This window comes from Crotalus tigris, unplaced genomic scaffold, assembly GCF_016545835.1.
Source record: "Crotalus tigris isolate CLP2741 ecotype Arizona unplaced genomic scaffold, ASM1654583v1 scf7180000017694.5664430, whole genome shotgun sequence".
Taxonomy (NCBI): Eukaryota; Metazoa; Chordata; class Lepidosauria; order Squamata; family Viperidae; genus Crotalus; species Crotalus tigris.
Window position 1 is genome coordinate 950,526 of NW_024096572.1, and position 17,335 is coordinate 967,860.

At 37.8% G+C, this 17,335-nt stretch overlaps 1 protein-coding gene across 2 annotated transcripts in view; it reads left to right on the forward strand.

Annotated features, from left to right (window-relative positions):
* The first annotated feature begins 15 nt into the window (after positions 1–15).
* CHST11 (carbohydrate sulfotransferase 11) overlaps positions 16–17,335 on the forward strand; it is a 187,265-nt gene continuing 169,945 nt past the window's right edge. The window contains exon 1 of one of the 2 annotated variants that reach the window (XM_039338214.1): positions 16–398. In XM_039338214.1, coding sequence (XP_039194148.1) covers positions 296–398 — 103 coding nt within the window. In that variant the 5' untranslated portion in view covers positions 16–295. Of the gene's footprint in view, positions 414–17,335 lie in introns of both variants that reach the window. The other variant, XM_039338213.1, reaches the window with a different exon arrangement.

Genomic DNA, 17,335 nt, shown 5'->3' on the forward strand with positions numbered 1-17,335 from the left:
TGGTAGCCCCCAAGCTAGGACTAGCTCCCAGCCAAATGAAGCAGCGCTTGCGAGCTGCTGTCCAGGGCATCCTCCAGAGCAGCAGCGGAAGGAGGAGGGAGCTCTCGCCGCCGCCGCCGCCAGCATCGCGTCAGCCCAGTTCCCTAAAGAAGCCGGCCGGTTGCCCAGGCTGTGGCTGCCCCTGCGCTCGTGCGCTTCGGCTCCTCCGTCACGCAACTCTTGGGCAAGAGCCTGCGGGGTGAGGGTCTCCCTCCTCCCCGCCACCTACCTACAGTATTCTCGCCGGGACAAAGCCATGAAGCAGGCGCTGCTGGAAGTAATGAGGATCAATCGGATTTGTCGGATGGTTTTGGTCACTTGCTTGGGATCCTTCGCCCTCGTCATCTTCTATTTCCAAAGTATGTTGCATCCAGGTAAGGACGGCTGCTCGGTCTGTCGGCTTCTCCGGGGACCCTGGAGTTGGACCCGAGGTGGAGGTGACGAGGAAGCGGGGTGTGTGTGTGTGTGTGTGTGTGTGTGCCGCCGGCGGTGTTGTCCTCCTCCTAACCGCGCTGGGGAGTTAAGCTGGGGGTGGGAGGAGAAGGAACTTCAGCGGGTTGGCGCGGATGCGAGGGGCTACCAGCCCAGGCGTCCTCGGCCCACGCAGGTGGAGGGCATCGGAGAGGGCTGGGTGAAACGGAGCCAGCGAGGTAACGGGAGAAAGGAGCCGAGACAGAGCGGGGAGGCAGCTGCGATTGGGACGGTTTTTCGAAAGGGTCCTCTCATTGCGATCAAGTCCCGGGGGATGGGTAAGGAGGGCGGCTGTAGCGGTGGTGCTGCTGCAGAAGAAGAAGAAGAAGATGAGTCTCGGGATCCTCTCAGCGGCCGTGGCGGAGGCTCTTCGCTCTGCTGGCCATGTGCACGGAGGGGGCATCCTCAGCTGCGGCGCCAGCGCCTGGGAGCGGATGGGGAAGAACGGAGGCGGCGGCGGCTCTTGGGCTGCTTTCGATTTCTTTCCTGGGGTTGTGGCTGACACGGGGAGCGAACACCCGGCAGGATCGCACCTTCTTGTTTGTTTGGGGTGAGTGGGAGCGTTGACTTCGAGAGAATTGAATCGCGAGTGGGACATTGGAATAAAGCCCTTCAGCGATCGCAATTGAAAGTAACTTCCAAACTATTCGGTTGGCGGGGGGGGGGGGTGTACCATAACGTTTTTCTCACTCATCTAAATGATTTTCTTCGTGTTTCTGGTCCTAGGTCTCTTCTGTTTTTGTTTTACTCGAATTTATAACTTAACCCTGGTTATCAAGTTCTTATTGCCTAGTAGTTGCTCTAATTTAGAATAGAGCAAAAGTCTGGAGAAAAGCTGTCGTCATGAAATCCAGCCTGTGATTCATACACGGGATTCCCCTTAAAAGTACTAACACATCACTATAACATATGTTCATGATGCAGTTAAAAATTCCAGTGAATTTGCATGATCTATATAGGGTATCCCTAGGAAACTACCTCCAAATTACTGAGCACATGTATTGTCACGTGTGATAATTATTGACATAGTGATGACAAGAACATGTGGAACTCAGACTTGGATCTTTCTGAGTTGCATGATTTTTGTAAAGAATCCCCAGGAAACCATACTCAAATCATAGATCACAGCTATTTGCATGGAATCAGGCAACAAAAACATGAAACCAATGGTTCCTCATCCTGCTACGATGCAGGATCTAAATTATGGATTCACATAATTTCTACATGAGACCCACAAGAAGCCATTGCCTTATCACATATGTCCAGCTGTCCAGACCTTAACTATTTGGGATCTGTGGTGCGGTTCCTCAAAGATTCTTCTGATTTTACTTGGAGATTATGCCATAACCATAGTTTTAAGATAACAGATCCAATTATTTTTGCTGCCAGCGTGGGGCAAATTGTGGATTTTCTTAGATCTTACTGTTTGTATAAGTCCTTACATAAGATACACATGAAAACATTATTAAATTACAGGCCACATTTCATTTGCACAGCAGTCAATCTGCCATCACAATCAATATATCCTAAGGTTTTTTGGCACTACTGTGGTGGAAAAACATGGAACTGGCCACTGATCTTCACTGCAGTTTACAATTTCTGGTGACGTCTACATAAAGCCGTATCATAATTTTCTGCAGAGAATGAACCATGATTATTCTGATAAATTCTGAAATTTGTCCCAAAGGTGCTTTTTTAAAAGACAACTGGATTTTCTTTGTTTTTCCTTGAGGACATTTCACTTCTCATCCAAGAAGCTTCTTCAGTTCTGATTGAATGATAGAGAATGGAAGGGTTTATATTTCTTGCAATCATCTGATCATTAGCACTCTTTTTGAGATTTGTTGAGACCAGTTGCAGGTTTATCTGTGCTCTCAGGGTCACCTCAATAGCGCAAATGTATGTGAAACCTTCTTGGAACTGCTGAAAGGACTGCCCCTTCATAAACATTCAAGTGGCCTCAAAGACTCTCAGAGTGTTAATGACCAGATGACTGCAAGGAATATAAATCCTTCTATTCTCCACCATTCAGTCAGAACTGATGAAGCTTCTTGGATGAGAAGCGAAATGTTTTCAAGCAAGAACCAAAAAAGTCCAGTTGCCTTTTGAAAAAGCACCTATGGGATAACCATGATCTGGAATCTCATCTGACACTGAAAGTTTCAAAATGTGGCTCTTAAACATGGATTCTTGTGCTTTTTATATGAGATTTACCAGAAACATAGCCCACATCCTGCACAGAATCAGCCATCAGAATCATAGTTCTGATTATTTTTGGCATTGCCATAATGCAACCACCCTTTTCCCCAAACCTTGGATATGGATGCTCTAGATGATATCTGCCTGAAATACCATGAAGCTATAAATCCCAGTTCTTTCTCAATAGACAAAAAGAACAAAAGCACAACTTTTAATTACTTTTATTCTAATGTGATGCAAAATAGAATAGATTTTTTCAAAATTTCAGCTGCTCTGATTACTGTTGGATCTTATGGGAAGATCTGAGGTGGATATTCTTAAGAATTATTAGAATGTTACATGAAATGTTCTTCAATTCAGAACTCAATTGTGGATTTGAAGCATAAATCCTTTTGAATCATAGAAACCATGCCTCTCCCAAATATTTTCCCTGAACTGGAAAGTTCAGCGAATCAGGGATTCATTGTGCTACCACTGCACAACCAACCTGCATCTCAGACATGTAACTTTATATAAGCCCATGGTTTTTACACACATCTATTGTCACAGATGAAATCAATAAACAATAGTTCACTCTCCAAAATATGGTAGTTTGTATGCACCCAGATTTAAAAATGTAAACATGTTTGCCAGAGAAATTAAAGAGCCATTGTCAAAAATAGGATCACTGCATAAATAAAAAAAATAATGGATCCTATGTTCCATGGTACCGCACTGGTTGATATACATGGATCCAGGGCATCACATGACACCTTTTGGATATGTGCAGAGGATTATTTCAAAGTGACAATCAAAAAGAGGAACATAAAGATAGATTTTGATATGGAAAAAACATTCATTTAATGATTTACTAGGCCAACATGGCAGATATGCCGAATATAAGGAAAGATACATGTGCATTCACATGTAAGATTATCACAGATCCCTTCAGTACTATTTGAAATCAGATACTGCTTTCACAAGCTTGCATGAGATTTAAAATGTACTATAGATGCATACTGTAGTTGTGCAGTAAATGGATGGGTGGATGGATGGTTAGATGGCTTATCAGCATTACAGCATGAAATGCAACTATCACATATTGATTCTTGAGCATCCAATGCTTGACATCTCAACTTGCCTTTGGCCATAATCTGTAGTGTTCCAAGGACGTGATCCTATCCATTGCTTGATCCATTGCCTTTTCTACTTTTCTCACTTTTGCCAAGCATAGTCATTTTTCTTGACTATGGACACTTTGGACATTTAAATCAGGTGTCCAAAATACATGCTTGCTCATCATCACCTCAAGGAAACAGCCAGTCTTTATTTGCCCAGAGTTCATAGATTCATCTTGTAATCTATGATACTATTACTAATCATATCCAAATGTATAATTTGAAACCATCTATCTCCTTTCTTTTCTCAGTACATATTTTTCTGAGCTATATATACTATTAGAAAAAAATTGGTTTTCATACAGTCGCTTATTTTTTCTCACAGGTTTTTAGATTCTCTTTTACATATTATAACTGGAATGTTCTGAATCTCTTCCTTATATTCATTTTACATTCTGACTTGAGGTTCAAGTCAAATCAAGTCTTGTTGGCTCAACTCTTTAATTTTCTAAACTTGACCCATATATGTGACCTCAATAATCCATGATCTGCTCTGCAATTTACACTTGGATTAGCTGGATGAGTGAATTACATGTACTCTACTTACTATTAGGAAGTGATTTAGATGTTCTGTATTGGAAGTGCCCATATATCTAGAGTCTGGTTTATGTTGCTTGAAGCAACTACATTGATGTAAAATTTAAACTGAGATGAGTTGGGATCTGTCTTCCTCTCCCTTTATTCCCCCACCTTGTCCTAATTTAAAACCTATATACAGTACATTGACCAATCAGTGAATCTGATGAAGTGAGATGTACTTTGCAAAAAAGTATACCTTTTAATAAAAGCTTAACAAAGGCTGAAAGGTACTACCAGACTCCTGATTTTTGACTACTTTAGAACAAAACACTTCTCTCCCATTTGTATACTGCTGAATCTGCAGCAACTGGCAGTGGTTGTCAAAATGCATAGCACATCATGTTAACTCTTATTTAGTGGTTAATTCAGTTGGGGTAAATGAATACTCAAGTTGGTTTACTACTTACATACTCAATTTCTTACATTTCATTTAAGTGTTCTTACTTTACAATTGTGATTGTTAGTAACTGTGACATCAAACTTCCTTGCTTCTTTGGTTTGGCCATGTCATCACTTCTCATGAGACTGTGACATACTTTCTCCCAGTAATTAGAGAGGTGCCTAAAATAATCCTAACATTAGGTCTTCATCTACAGTAAGTGTTACCAGTTTAACACTTCAAGATGGTGCAGTACACGGGTGTCAAACTCACTGCATCATGTGACATATTTTTGCATTGCCAGAGCTGGGGTGGGCGTGGCCTCCGCATGATGCAGCCAGCTCACAGGCCAGCAGTTTAACACCCCTGGTGTAGTATAATGAAAAACAAATAGCTATCTAAGGACTAATGGAAGTAATCAGTAGGTAGGTTAATGACTGCGCTGTGTATTTCTTATGTGGTGTGTTGAGTCAACATGCGGGTATCCAAAAGATGCTTCCTCGTCGCACAAAGATCCTACCCATAGCATCATTTCTTCCAATTATATCTTATAACCCATTTATGTACTCAAAATTTTCTCCACTTTTGACGTGCTATTTTGAGACAACTTTCCCACTGAATCCATCTCTCTTACAGTACATTTGTCACATTGCAAGCCCAAGTAACAGCTCTGTGATTTTGTTGACTACCTCTTTCTCATTAGTGAAAAATTAGACAGTTAGGTGTCATAGTAGATGTCCTATAATGTTTAAATGATGGATTACCTAGAAGAATGCTGTCTTTGCTCTCTGCTTGGTATAAATTGGGAGTTTTGGGGAATAGCTTTTGTTTCAAGCAGCTTGTGCCTAAGCAATTCAGTCATCTAATATTTTAAAAGACCAACACATTTATTTTTTCCAGTTGGGCTGGGTAGTCCTGGAGACATGGCAGACAGAGCACAGTTTGCTGTTGCTGACCACTTATCTAGCTCTAATTCTAGATTATTTTTCTTTAAATTAAGACCAGACTCCTCCTGATTGCCAAAAGAGAGATAATGTTAAATATAGAGTAGCAGTATCCACTTTCTTACATGAACATTTCATTTGGTAAAAAAAAAAATCACTGCAATCAAAACATGCAGTGAAGTGTATTCTTTTCTTTTTCCTACAGAAACTGAATGAAAACCTCTGTGATTAAAACTACTCCAGAAGGAGTGCTTTCCCATTGCAACAATGCATGCTTTCTCTCTAGGGCAAGCAAATTGTGGCTCTGAACTTAGATAGTTGAAAATATATTATAAACGTGAAAGGGATCAAGATCCAGTCTTTAGGTATTATAGTCTGAAAGACAGTAATGACTTCTCTACTCTGGGAATCTTAAGCACTAAAAAAGGTGTGATAAAGCACTTGAACAGTTGGTTTGAATGAGAACATTGGTGAATCAGATACAGAAAACCTCTAAGAAAAAGCTTATGGTTAAAGGCCAATTAAATGGAAAAGATTCTGGGAAAGATGTAGCTAGCAGCTAATGGATTAGAAAGCTATCCACATTCCCTAATTCTCAGCCTGGTATGCAGTGCCAGCATATCTGTGAACTACAGATAGTACTCGACTTACAACAGTTCATTTAGTGACCATTCAAAGTTACAAAGGCACTGAAAAAAGTGACCTATGACCGTTTTTCACACTTAAGACCATTGCAGCATCCCTATGGTCACATGATCAAAATTTGGACGCTTGGCAACTGACCCATATTTATAATGGCTGCAGTGTCCCAGGGTCACGTGATCACTTTTTGTGACCTTCTAACGAGCAAAGTCAGTGGGGAAGCCAGATTCACTTAACAACCATGTTACTAACTTAACAACTATAGAGATTCACTTAATAACTGTGGCAAGAAAGTTCATGATAACAAATGTCTCACTTAGCAACATCCAGTTCAGATAAAGGAGATATAGTTGCACTAAGTGACATAACTTTGAGATTCATACAAATTGTCATTGCAGGACTATGGGGAAAAAGTCTAAAGTCTCCAGATAACCGTTACTTATTTGTGTAACTAGAGAGCACTTTCAAACATACTTACTTTTTAACACTACTAATTCTACATTGACCTGATTCACATAATATGCTAAACTATGTTTTGTTCAATAATAGTTTATTAAATGAATTCAGCTGTGTTTATGTAACACACTAAACCATTAATTATAGTTTATCACTATGCTGGCCAGCTTATGCAGTATGCTAAAATGAAGTGGTTTGTTTGGTTTGGGCTTAATTTTTATTTGGTTTTGGCTTAATTTATTGTGTGAGCCCAATGGCTATATTTAATCTGAGCCATGTAACAGCAGATGCTAAAAGTTGAGGACTGGTACTAATTCCAAGACTCTTGTAGCCATTCCCATCAGTTGAAAGGCAACTCTTTGTCCTATGACTTCTCTTAAAGTGATGTGCTACTTTCAGATGTGATGGAGAACATTATTCTATGACAGTGGTTCTCAACCTGTGGGTCGGGACCCCATTTGGGGTCAAATGACCATTTCACAGGGGTCGCCAAACCACAATGTCCACCATTTTTTTCCCTTTTCCCTAGCTGTCCTATTCCCTCTTATTGGTGGCCACACCCACTTGGGGGTCACCACAACATGGGGAACTGTATTATGGGGTCGCGGCATTAGAAAGGTTGAGAACCACTGTTCTATGACCACCATTAAAATAAATTTCATAGGAAATCCCAGAGAAATATCCAAATATTGTGGAATATGAAATATTTAGTCCTTTGTCTGAGACAGGAAAATGTTTTTGAGTAATCTTAATTCCTTTCTATTCCTGCAACTAAAAATTTTAGAATATGCATAAAAACAAAGGGAACCAAACAACCAACCAGTTCTTGGAAATATTATAAATTTGTATATTAGTATACATGGTGGAACCAGTACACTAGATTCATGCTGGCTATGTTCACATGACCTGGCGATCACAATTAACTCAGTTTTCTAAAGGCACATGTCACATGGAAGAGAGTAGAGTGGACTTGTACAATATGCTAGGCTAAAAATTAGGCTTGTAAGCAAAGCAAGTCTTGAGTATAAGAATGTGAAAACTCTTACAGGATAACAAAGTGATACAGAAAATACACTTGATATTATTCAAAAGCCATCCATATTTTTTGCAGCCTAGATCCAGAGGTTTTGTATTGTTGGGAATAGAACTATCCTGTTTTACTGTGGCATGAAGTTGTTTTCCTGTCTGCAAGTAATGACTGAATTAAATAAAATTATATTTTCTAGCCAGCTCAGATAGGTCTTCGCTAAACATACAGAAGGGAACAAGAACCGCATGAAAAGGGAACAAGAACCGCATGCCTTTATCCCAGTCAGCGTAGTCTGACCTTGTAAAAGAAGGCAGTTTAGCCTGAGGGCGTGAGCCAATTTCCCCAGAGTTTAAAGAGAAAAAGCAAAGAGCTTTGGATGAAGCAGCTGCTGGGAGAATCAACTGCAATCAAATAATACAGGTCTGACTTACTGAATTGAACCTTTGCCCAACATTAAAAGGAACATGGAAATGCATCTCCATGACTGGAGTCGGCTTCTGAATTAAAGCAAATTGCATCTAATGGGAAGAGGCTCTTGGCTGAAAGCAGTTGTTTGAAAATAGCAAGCCTGCGGAAGATAATCATGTGAAGCTTCTTTCACTTCCTTCTGTTTTGCCACAAAATTTGATTAAAAGGGGGACTGGATGTAGAATGATATGTCTTGTCTTGGTTCACCTCCCTCTCCCCAAAATAATCTCCTGTCTTAAATGGTTGTGGTGGCCTTATGCATTTGGGGTTCTGGCTCTTAATAAATGAATCACACAACCTTTGCAATGAACTGAGTACACCTCCAATGGTTCCAGGAGAAAAATGATTCCTGCAAATAGAGCAAGTTTTGTGTTCTGTCCTTGAGGAGAAAATTGTTTTTTATCCCTTGCTGGATAGACTGCCCACAAACATTTCATTAGTTGATAAATATATCCTAGGAAAACTATAAAATGCAAATTTTAAAAGTATAGAGAGGCATGCACACACATAGCTAGGGAAAACCTACGTTTTGAAGGGTGACGTGCTTTTCTTTAAAATAGACATTTTCTAACTGAAGGTCTTAAACTCTGACTTAAAAAGAATAATCAGAAGGAAGAGAGTTTTGAATTATAATTGGTAGTGAGTATTTGGGAGGCAGATGGTTAAAACCTACTGTATGTTTCTTTGTTATGGTCTTCTCTTTCTGTTTAGGATTTGTATTTCTCCAGGTACTTATTTCCCCCTTTTTTTACAACTTCTTTCATAACTATATTTCTTCTCTACCTTAGGAGGGTTAGTGATGAGCTGTATAATGAAGACAGCATGATTCCTAAAGTCCTGTATCTGACTTGTGGAATCCCTGTACTTTTAACCACAAATTTCAACCATAAATTATAGCTAATTCTTCAAATGTGTCGGAATAAAAAAAATCAGTGGATCTGGTTCTCTGATATACGCCTTATTGTGAAATCAGTTTTCTGGATCTGCTCTAGAGCTGATGAATAAAGATAAAGGCAAAGGTTTCCCCATGTCTGATTCTACAGAATAGTGCTCATTTCTGTTTCTTAGCCAAGTTAGCCAGCCTTGTCCAAAGATACCTCTATGGTCATGTGTCCAGCATAATTATATGCCAAGGTGCACAGAATGCCATTACCTTCCCATCTAAGTGGTACCTATTTATTTATTTGCATGCTTTTGAACTGGTAAGTTAGCAGAAACTAGGGCAAGTAATGGGAGCTCACCCGGACCCCGGTGCTTGGGTCTCGAACCCAGGCCATCGGTTTTCCAATTGACAAGCGCAGTGCCTTTAACTGCTGAGCCTCACGCCTCCTCAAGAGGTGATGAAAAAAATGTTGCCAATATTAACAGGTTGACAGGTGTTTCAGGTTATGCAGTAGGACTGCATTAATTGAGAAGCTGCATTATGCCAAGAAATGTGTAACTGGACCATTTGTTTTGCATCTTATTTAGTTCTGGGCATCCAGTTCAGATGACCTGTTTTACATGAATGTGGCTGGACTACTGTAGTATAAGGAAAAAGGCAGTGGATTTTAAGCAAACTGAACATAACTGACCATATTTTCATTGGTGAACATTAAGCGGGGTTTGGATTTGATTCATGAAACTAACTTTTCTGAATTTGTGGATCATTTGTAGCTTAATTGGCAATATCGTGTTCAGACAACACTGATTTAGCTTTGCAGTCTACCCGTGCTAAATATTATCAAATATGTTTTTTGTATGTGTCCTTGATCTCAATGAAATATTATATACCTATTTTTTGACTTGTTCAAGGTCAATTTTTCAGGACTGAAGCAAATTAATATAACAACCTCCGTTGTGTCACTACACCTCCTTCCCTTACATTCACATACGTTTCTTTTTTCTTTTTTTTTATAAATTTTTATTTTTAACCAACAAGACAAAACAAAACAAAGCAAAACATAACACACATACACACAATATATATACTCCTCCTTTTTTTAACAGCAATTACGTAACAGTAATCTAATATTTACATTTTCCCCTTATACTTCTTTAAATATTTGTCCTTATAGCCTCATTATTTCTTATTTACATTTTTCTTCCTTCACATTCACATACGTTTCTGTTGGCTTTTTTTTGACTGTTCAGAACAATTTGGTAAAACCTCAATTTATAGCTAGAGGAGCTGAAGGCAAATAACTTGCATGAGACTTCAACTGAGGCCTGGGTGATTTGTGGCTTGTGAACTTAACCACAAAGGAAGAATTATTATTATTTTTTTGCAAATTGATCATTCAAAAATAGAGTTGGATTATCTTTAACATTTCTTGCCTTAATACAAAGATTTGATTAGGACAAATGGAACTTTTTAAGTTTCAATTTATGAAATTAGAACATTTTTTCTCTCCAATTTATGGCATTAGATAATTTTTGGGAAGCAATTTAGGATACTGGTTATTTTGATCCTTAGTGATCTAGCTCAGTCTTTCTGAATCTCGGCCTCTTGAAGATGTATCAAATTCAACTCCCAGAATTCCACAGCTAGCATGGGAGTTGAAGTCCACACTTCAAGTGGCCAAGGTTGAGAACCATTGATCTAGCTGCAATCTGAATGGAAGAGTACAAAGGGGCACAGTTCGGATTGAAAAACCAAATTGCATTAAGTAATATTTGTGAAGTGATTAGATCTGAATTGGCCATAGTTTGCATCCCAGGGAAAGTGGTGATTAGGAGATTCTCTTTGATAACTAAATTGGGCTGTATATTTTGTGCAGCTCAGCTACTGAAATGATTAATTGTAAATCTATCACAATGATAAATGTTGTTATGTCATGCTGCATAGAGCAAAACTGTAAATATCTTAAACAAATATCCGTTAGTAAAGAATGAAATATGATTGGTTTGCAACTGTATTTGGAGTACAGTTTAATTTCTTTTTTGCATAGTATTATCTTGTCTAAAACCTCCCCCCCCCCCCGAAAAACTAAGCATTTGTTTGTGCATTCTTTATCGGAATTCTGGTTTATATGGTGTGCTAATGCATGGCAAGGTTAAGTATCTGAATTTGGACAATAAGTTAAACTCTGCTTATAGCAGAGCATTTGAGCTTAAATCTGTAGACAATTTGGTTTAAACCTGACCTTTTCACTCTGCCAGCTGGCTCCAGACAGGGAGATTAATGGATGGCTAATTACTCCTTCCCATTTCCAGATGCACATCTGCAAGGCAGGAATGACCACAAAATGGAGATGCACCAACTGTAGCAACTTTGGTGCTCAGAGTTTTTTTTAAAAAATAAAAATTAATATTTTATTAATATTATACTACATAATACAGCTGGGCTCACAACAAGTTACAAATTATAACAAAGACAGAGAAATCAAAATAAAGGTAAGAGAATATATGTAGTTCAGGACTGACTTGTGCAGTCTTGGTGCTCTCTGAGCTTGATTGTTACTTGAAGACGTTTCATTACCCAACTAGGGAACATAATCTGGGCTACTAGTGAATGTGGGTTTTACTGTTTGTTTATATACATTAGCTTGCCTTTCCAGTGTTGGCTAAGGTGTGGTTTTCTCCTTGGTAGTTCTGGAACTATCTTGGAAAACTACCTCTGTTAAGTACCTTCTGGAACTATAAATAATTCTCGATTTATGACTGGTTGTTTAGTGACTGTTCAGTGTTCCAGCAGACCTGTTTGGGGGAGGGGATACTTATAAGCCAGATTCAAAGCTCCAACGGTCAACCCCGCCCCCTTTAATCATGTGACTGCATTTCAGGTGCTTGGCAACTGGGCCACTTGCAGCATCCCATGGCCATGTGACTGTGTTTTATGACTGTTTTGCCAAAAAAGGCATTTATTTTTGGTTTTTGGTAAAACTGCACCCATAGCAAACCATTGGTTTGCTTAATGACTGTGGTGTTCACCTAACAACTACAGTGAATCGCTTAAGAGAAAGGCCATAAAATTGGGTGTGACAGTCATAAAACGGGTCAATCACATGATTGACCTGTTTTACTACTGTCATAGGTTATGATTGTGATGGGCAGGCTACATTATGGTCGTAACTCGAGGACTACCTGTAGCCATTCCTACATAAAAGTGTTTTAAAGGAAATGCTTTAGATCTGATATAAGTAGGAGCTTTGTTGCTGTCTTTGAATTCATGCCTATGCCAGGTCCTAATCAATATCTCTGAAATACTTTTTTTGTACTGTGCATTCTACTTTATAATACTGCCAGGTTCATTTATTTAGATTTCTACTCAAATGCTTCCCCCGTTTTATTGATGCTGTTCCTTTTGAACCGACTGTATTCCTCAAAGTCTGTACTCCAGTCATGCAAGTCATCTCACAAAACCTCCATGGTACCCATTAAATCATATTTGCCTTTTCAAGATCATCTTTTTGGTTTTTGAAAAATTTTAAAGTATACTTTGAGTATTAGTGCATAAATGTCAAACTCTATGAACTTTGTCAATCAGTGTTCTTCCTAATATTTATTAAATGGTTTAACAAGCTCTTCTGAAACCAGTTGAAGCTTGGCATGCTTTGGCCTGAAGTATTTTAACCATTTCTTGTGACATACGAGTAGTCCATTATCTAGAATTTGTGTCATAAGCCATTCATTTGCAGTATTGTTCACTACTAGAATTTGTGTCATAAGCCATTCATCTGCAGTATTGTTCACTACTTATCCAGTCCTCTTCCATGTAGAAGGGATGAACTCTCAGCTCCCAGGTTCCTTCCCATATCTTCAGAGTCAAGGAAGATAGAGTTGTAAGTATTTTGCACCACCATTTGCCTTACTTGGATTAGCATAAAGAGATAACTATAAGTTTACTTCATAAATCTTCTACGTTCTGTCATACTTTTGTTCTCAGTTCCTGGCAGACAGCTTACCTTATGAGGTGATAGATCCAGATAGCATATATTTGTTTTAGTTCCTTACAGTAGTAAATCATCAACTACAAAGAATGTTTTGTCTTCTTGCAGGGAGCAGCTGCATCTACTCAGAATTTCTACATCCTTCAGGAATCTATTGTGCTGTTGTCTTTTCAGTACTGTTTTTTTTCTTTACCAATAATTTCAAAGCTTTTTTTTCTGGAAGGGAGTAAAAGTTACTTCTCAGTTCTAGTGGCTCAAAATATTTTTATATCTCTTGCTTTTGGTTATCAGGCTTGTTCCTTTGCTTGATTATCTTTTTTATGGAACATTGTCTCTTCTGTTGTTTTGATGGTATTCTCTTTCTTTCCTTAAGTAAAATTTTCATTGTCTGTTTCGAAGTGTGGCCACCCACTGCTCTAATCATCTGACCTTTTCTTCAAGTGCTACTACAAGCTTACATTTCCTGCAAGTATATGTTATATTGTTTTGCAACAGGAGGACAAACATTCCACAAATATTACAAGTCACTGTTGTAGACTCCTGTCCATTCATCTTCAGTTTTGCTTCTTAGGGAATTGGCTGTTGGAAGCTCATATTTCTTCTGGTTTTCCTCTCATCCCTTCAGTTTAGCCTATACAAATTCTCGACTTAGGTGGAAATTTTGTTAGGGAATCCCCCAATGCACCTTTCTAACAAAGTTATGTTAACTTTCTATATTTAAGCTTGCTTCCTGGAATCTGAATACCTTATATTCTCCTTACAGGTTCACTTACTCAGCAAGAAGCAGTCATTGAATCATCCATTGTGGACAATTAACAATATAATTTAGTTCCTCTAAGTGCATTGGTGTAGTCTTTATTTCTTTCTCTTTTCTAAGAGTGAAATATATTGTCTTGGCATATAAATGAGTATGGAGTTGTGTTTGCAATCAATAAATAGCTCACAGAATAACAATGCTAAAGTTTGAACCAAAATTTGAATGTAACACAACAACTATTGTCTCGTGTAAAAATGAGATGATAATGATGAAGAGTAATGATGAATATATTGCTCTGTTGCATAAAAATACATATTCTTGCATAGATATTTTGTACTGAATGCCTTCAGCCACTTAGTTCCAACTGTGAATATGTTTTATGGCTATTCCTGTAGTTTATGTGACAATTATTTCCAGGGTTGTTGGAAACCCTGCATTTTCCAGAGTTTAATGCATATGAAAGGGAAAGGCTGGATATGCACTAGTTTAATGATACCAGAATCTAAATAATCACACTCTGTATGAATAATCTACTGCCGGTATGTTCCAGATTGAAAATATCTATCCAGGACATTAAGTCAAACACAAAGGAATGATTTAGGATTTAGGTGATACTTCAAAAAGATGAAGGAATTTTATTATATAAGGATACGAATGAATCAGAATAGCTTGTCTAAAGAAAAATATTTTGTTGGCATCTTGGAAGCCTGTGTGTAGTGAAACTAGATTATACGTCTTATGTTCTTAAATTTTCTGAGGCTTACATCTTTAATTAAATCAACCTATTTTAACATTGCAATTACAGTGTGACCACTTCTTGGGCTACCTCCCCTATCTGTTCTTCTTTTTCTAAAGTACATATTTCATTAATTTGAATGTTTGCTCTTGAGTACAAAGTTGATTTTTTTATAAAGAGCAAGAGGAAAGGAATATTATACAACATTCTATCAAAAAAACCCAAGAAACAGGTGATCGTGTGAAATCTTGACTCATCATTTAGTTTTGTGACTTTTATAGTTCGATATGTATTGCCTTGGTGAAGTTTAACATCGATCATATTTACAAACCATTAGATAGACTGATTCATGTGATTTATGGTTGCCTTAATCCATAATTAGGCATTTATTATGTGATTAAAATCTGTGTTTATCAACAAGGTAATCCCTAATCTAAGTGGAGAAATGGTGCTTGAAAATTATAGTTGACTCAGGGGAGAGGTTTTTATTTAGTTATTTATTGGAGGCATTTGCTTAAGGCTTGCATTAGCTTTTTAAAAAGTTTTTTTTAATTCAATTAACTGGATTTCCCATACCAGTGTTTTCCCATCACAACTGTATTTGAAAAACTGGACTTTAAAAACTTCACTGAGTTATATTAGAAAAGGCCTTTGGTCTAAAGCAAGTGTGTGCAAAGTGTGACATGGGGTCACATGCAGCCTGCCAGCATCACTCCCCTAGACTGGTTGAGGGCAAACATTTTAGCTTTCTTTTTGTACTTAAGCAGTTGGGGGAATGCAGAAATTCAATACAAACAATTCATCCCTTAAAACTTAAATTCTCTCACAATGGATCCTTGCACATCCACTTTTGGATTATAGGTTTTGAAATACTAAGTACATCTGGTATGGTCCTTGAACCAACACCCAAGCACAAATTCCTGATCTAAAGCATTTTCTTTTGTTTTCTTCCTATTATGTAGTTCTGTTGGATATATGCCAGAAGAAAAGAAACTGTATGAGGTCAGATACTGACATTTGTAGGTGATTCTGTATTTATGAGTAGAAAATGTGGTGCCATGAACTTAAGGTTTTCTTTAAATTTTTATTTTGGAATATTGATACCCCTGTATAGCTCCAGTGAAGTTATCTGTGACAGTATTTTTCATTCAAAGCATGTAAGATGCTTCATGATGATTTAGCACAAAAGATGCTAGGCCACTTAACATATCATCAAAAGAAAAGGTATATCAGCAAGGACAAGAAGATACAACTATTAATCAACTGCATGTTCCAAGTGGATCCTTGCATATTTATGAGTAGAAAGGTTGTCTTTAATTTAGAAAGAAATCTGGTATGTATCACGGTGGGGAAGAGATGATCTATGTACTTGCTTAATTTGTTTATTATACATCATCAGTGCCTCAGGTGTTTTTTTTTTTGTTTTGTTTTTACTATCACCTATTTAGAAGTACACTATTTAAAACTGCTCAGAGAGTCCTTTATCAAAGTTTTCTAAGTGTTGAGTTGAAGATTTCTGGAATAGTTCCATCAAGGCAAGATTTAATGGTAAAGCCATGGTTTTACTTAGTTAAATGAGCAGAAAGTTTCAGACTGAGAAAAAGAGATGGCTTCTACTACTTTGGAATGGATACATGAACTTCTGTAAAGGAGGGAGGCAGAAAACCATTAATTCTGGAGTCTAACATTACTTAAACAATTACTCTGCAATCTCTTCTTTCTCTTTTAATTTGGTTGGTTTATTTAAGTGATTATGATATTTGCCTTCCTGTTTATCTTGGCACATGGATGTTGAAGTATCCAATACTCTATTCTGTTGTTAATGAACATTTATAGTCCTTCTGACTTGCTGTGCAAACAGTATCCCTCTCTCTTTCTCTCTCTCACTAGCAGCAAAACAAATTTCTTACATCATTATTGAGATTTGTGAACAGCTCTAGTTATTGCTAAGATGAATAATTTCTTTGAAGAATACATAGGATTAAATCAAATTTCTCCAGCACTCTTAGAGACTTTTTTTCTTTACAATTATAAAACAAAATCTATACAGATATATAAAATAAAATGTGTTATTTTTAACAGCTTTGGATATTAATTATTTAGTAACTGATGATAAGGATGTTCATGTGTAAACATACATTTGAAATGCAGATTGCACATATGCATCTTTAGTTTGGCAACTTCTTGGAATTCTTAACATCTATATTTGAGCTTTCACATTTAAAACATGGGCCTCAATTCTTTTTCAGGAAATAATGCTTTACTGGGAAGGGAAGCTGGAATAGCTGTAACGTGACTTTTGACATGCATTATCTACTATTGTCATGAGTTTGTACCAGATACGGTGATTAGACTGCTTTCTGCAGAAAACTCAAGAAGGTTAGATAAATGGATTATGGTAAAGAACTACACAGTCATATGTAAAAGAAGTTGTCCATCTGACAATAACAAGGAAGCTTGCTCTTTATATCTATTAGTCTCATTTGAATTATGTGTTCTTCCTACCTTTTAAAATCATCAGCTGTGTCTACCATCTGTCCCTTGTTTATAAAATGTCTTTGGTGTGAGAAGAAAGGATTCCTTCCTCATCAACATCAACTCTTATAG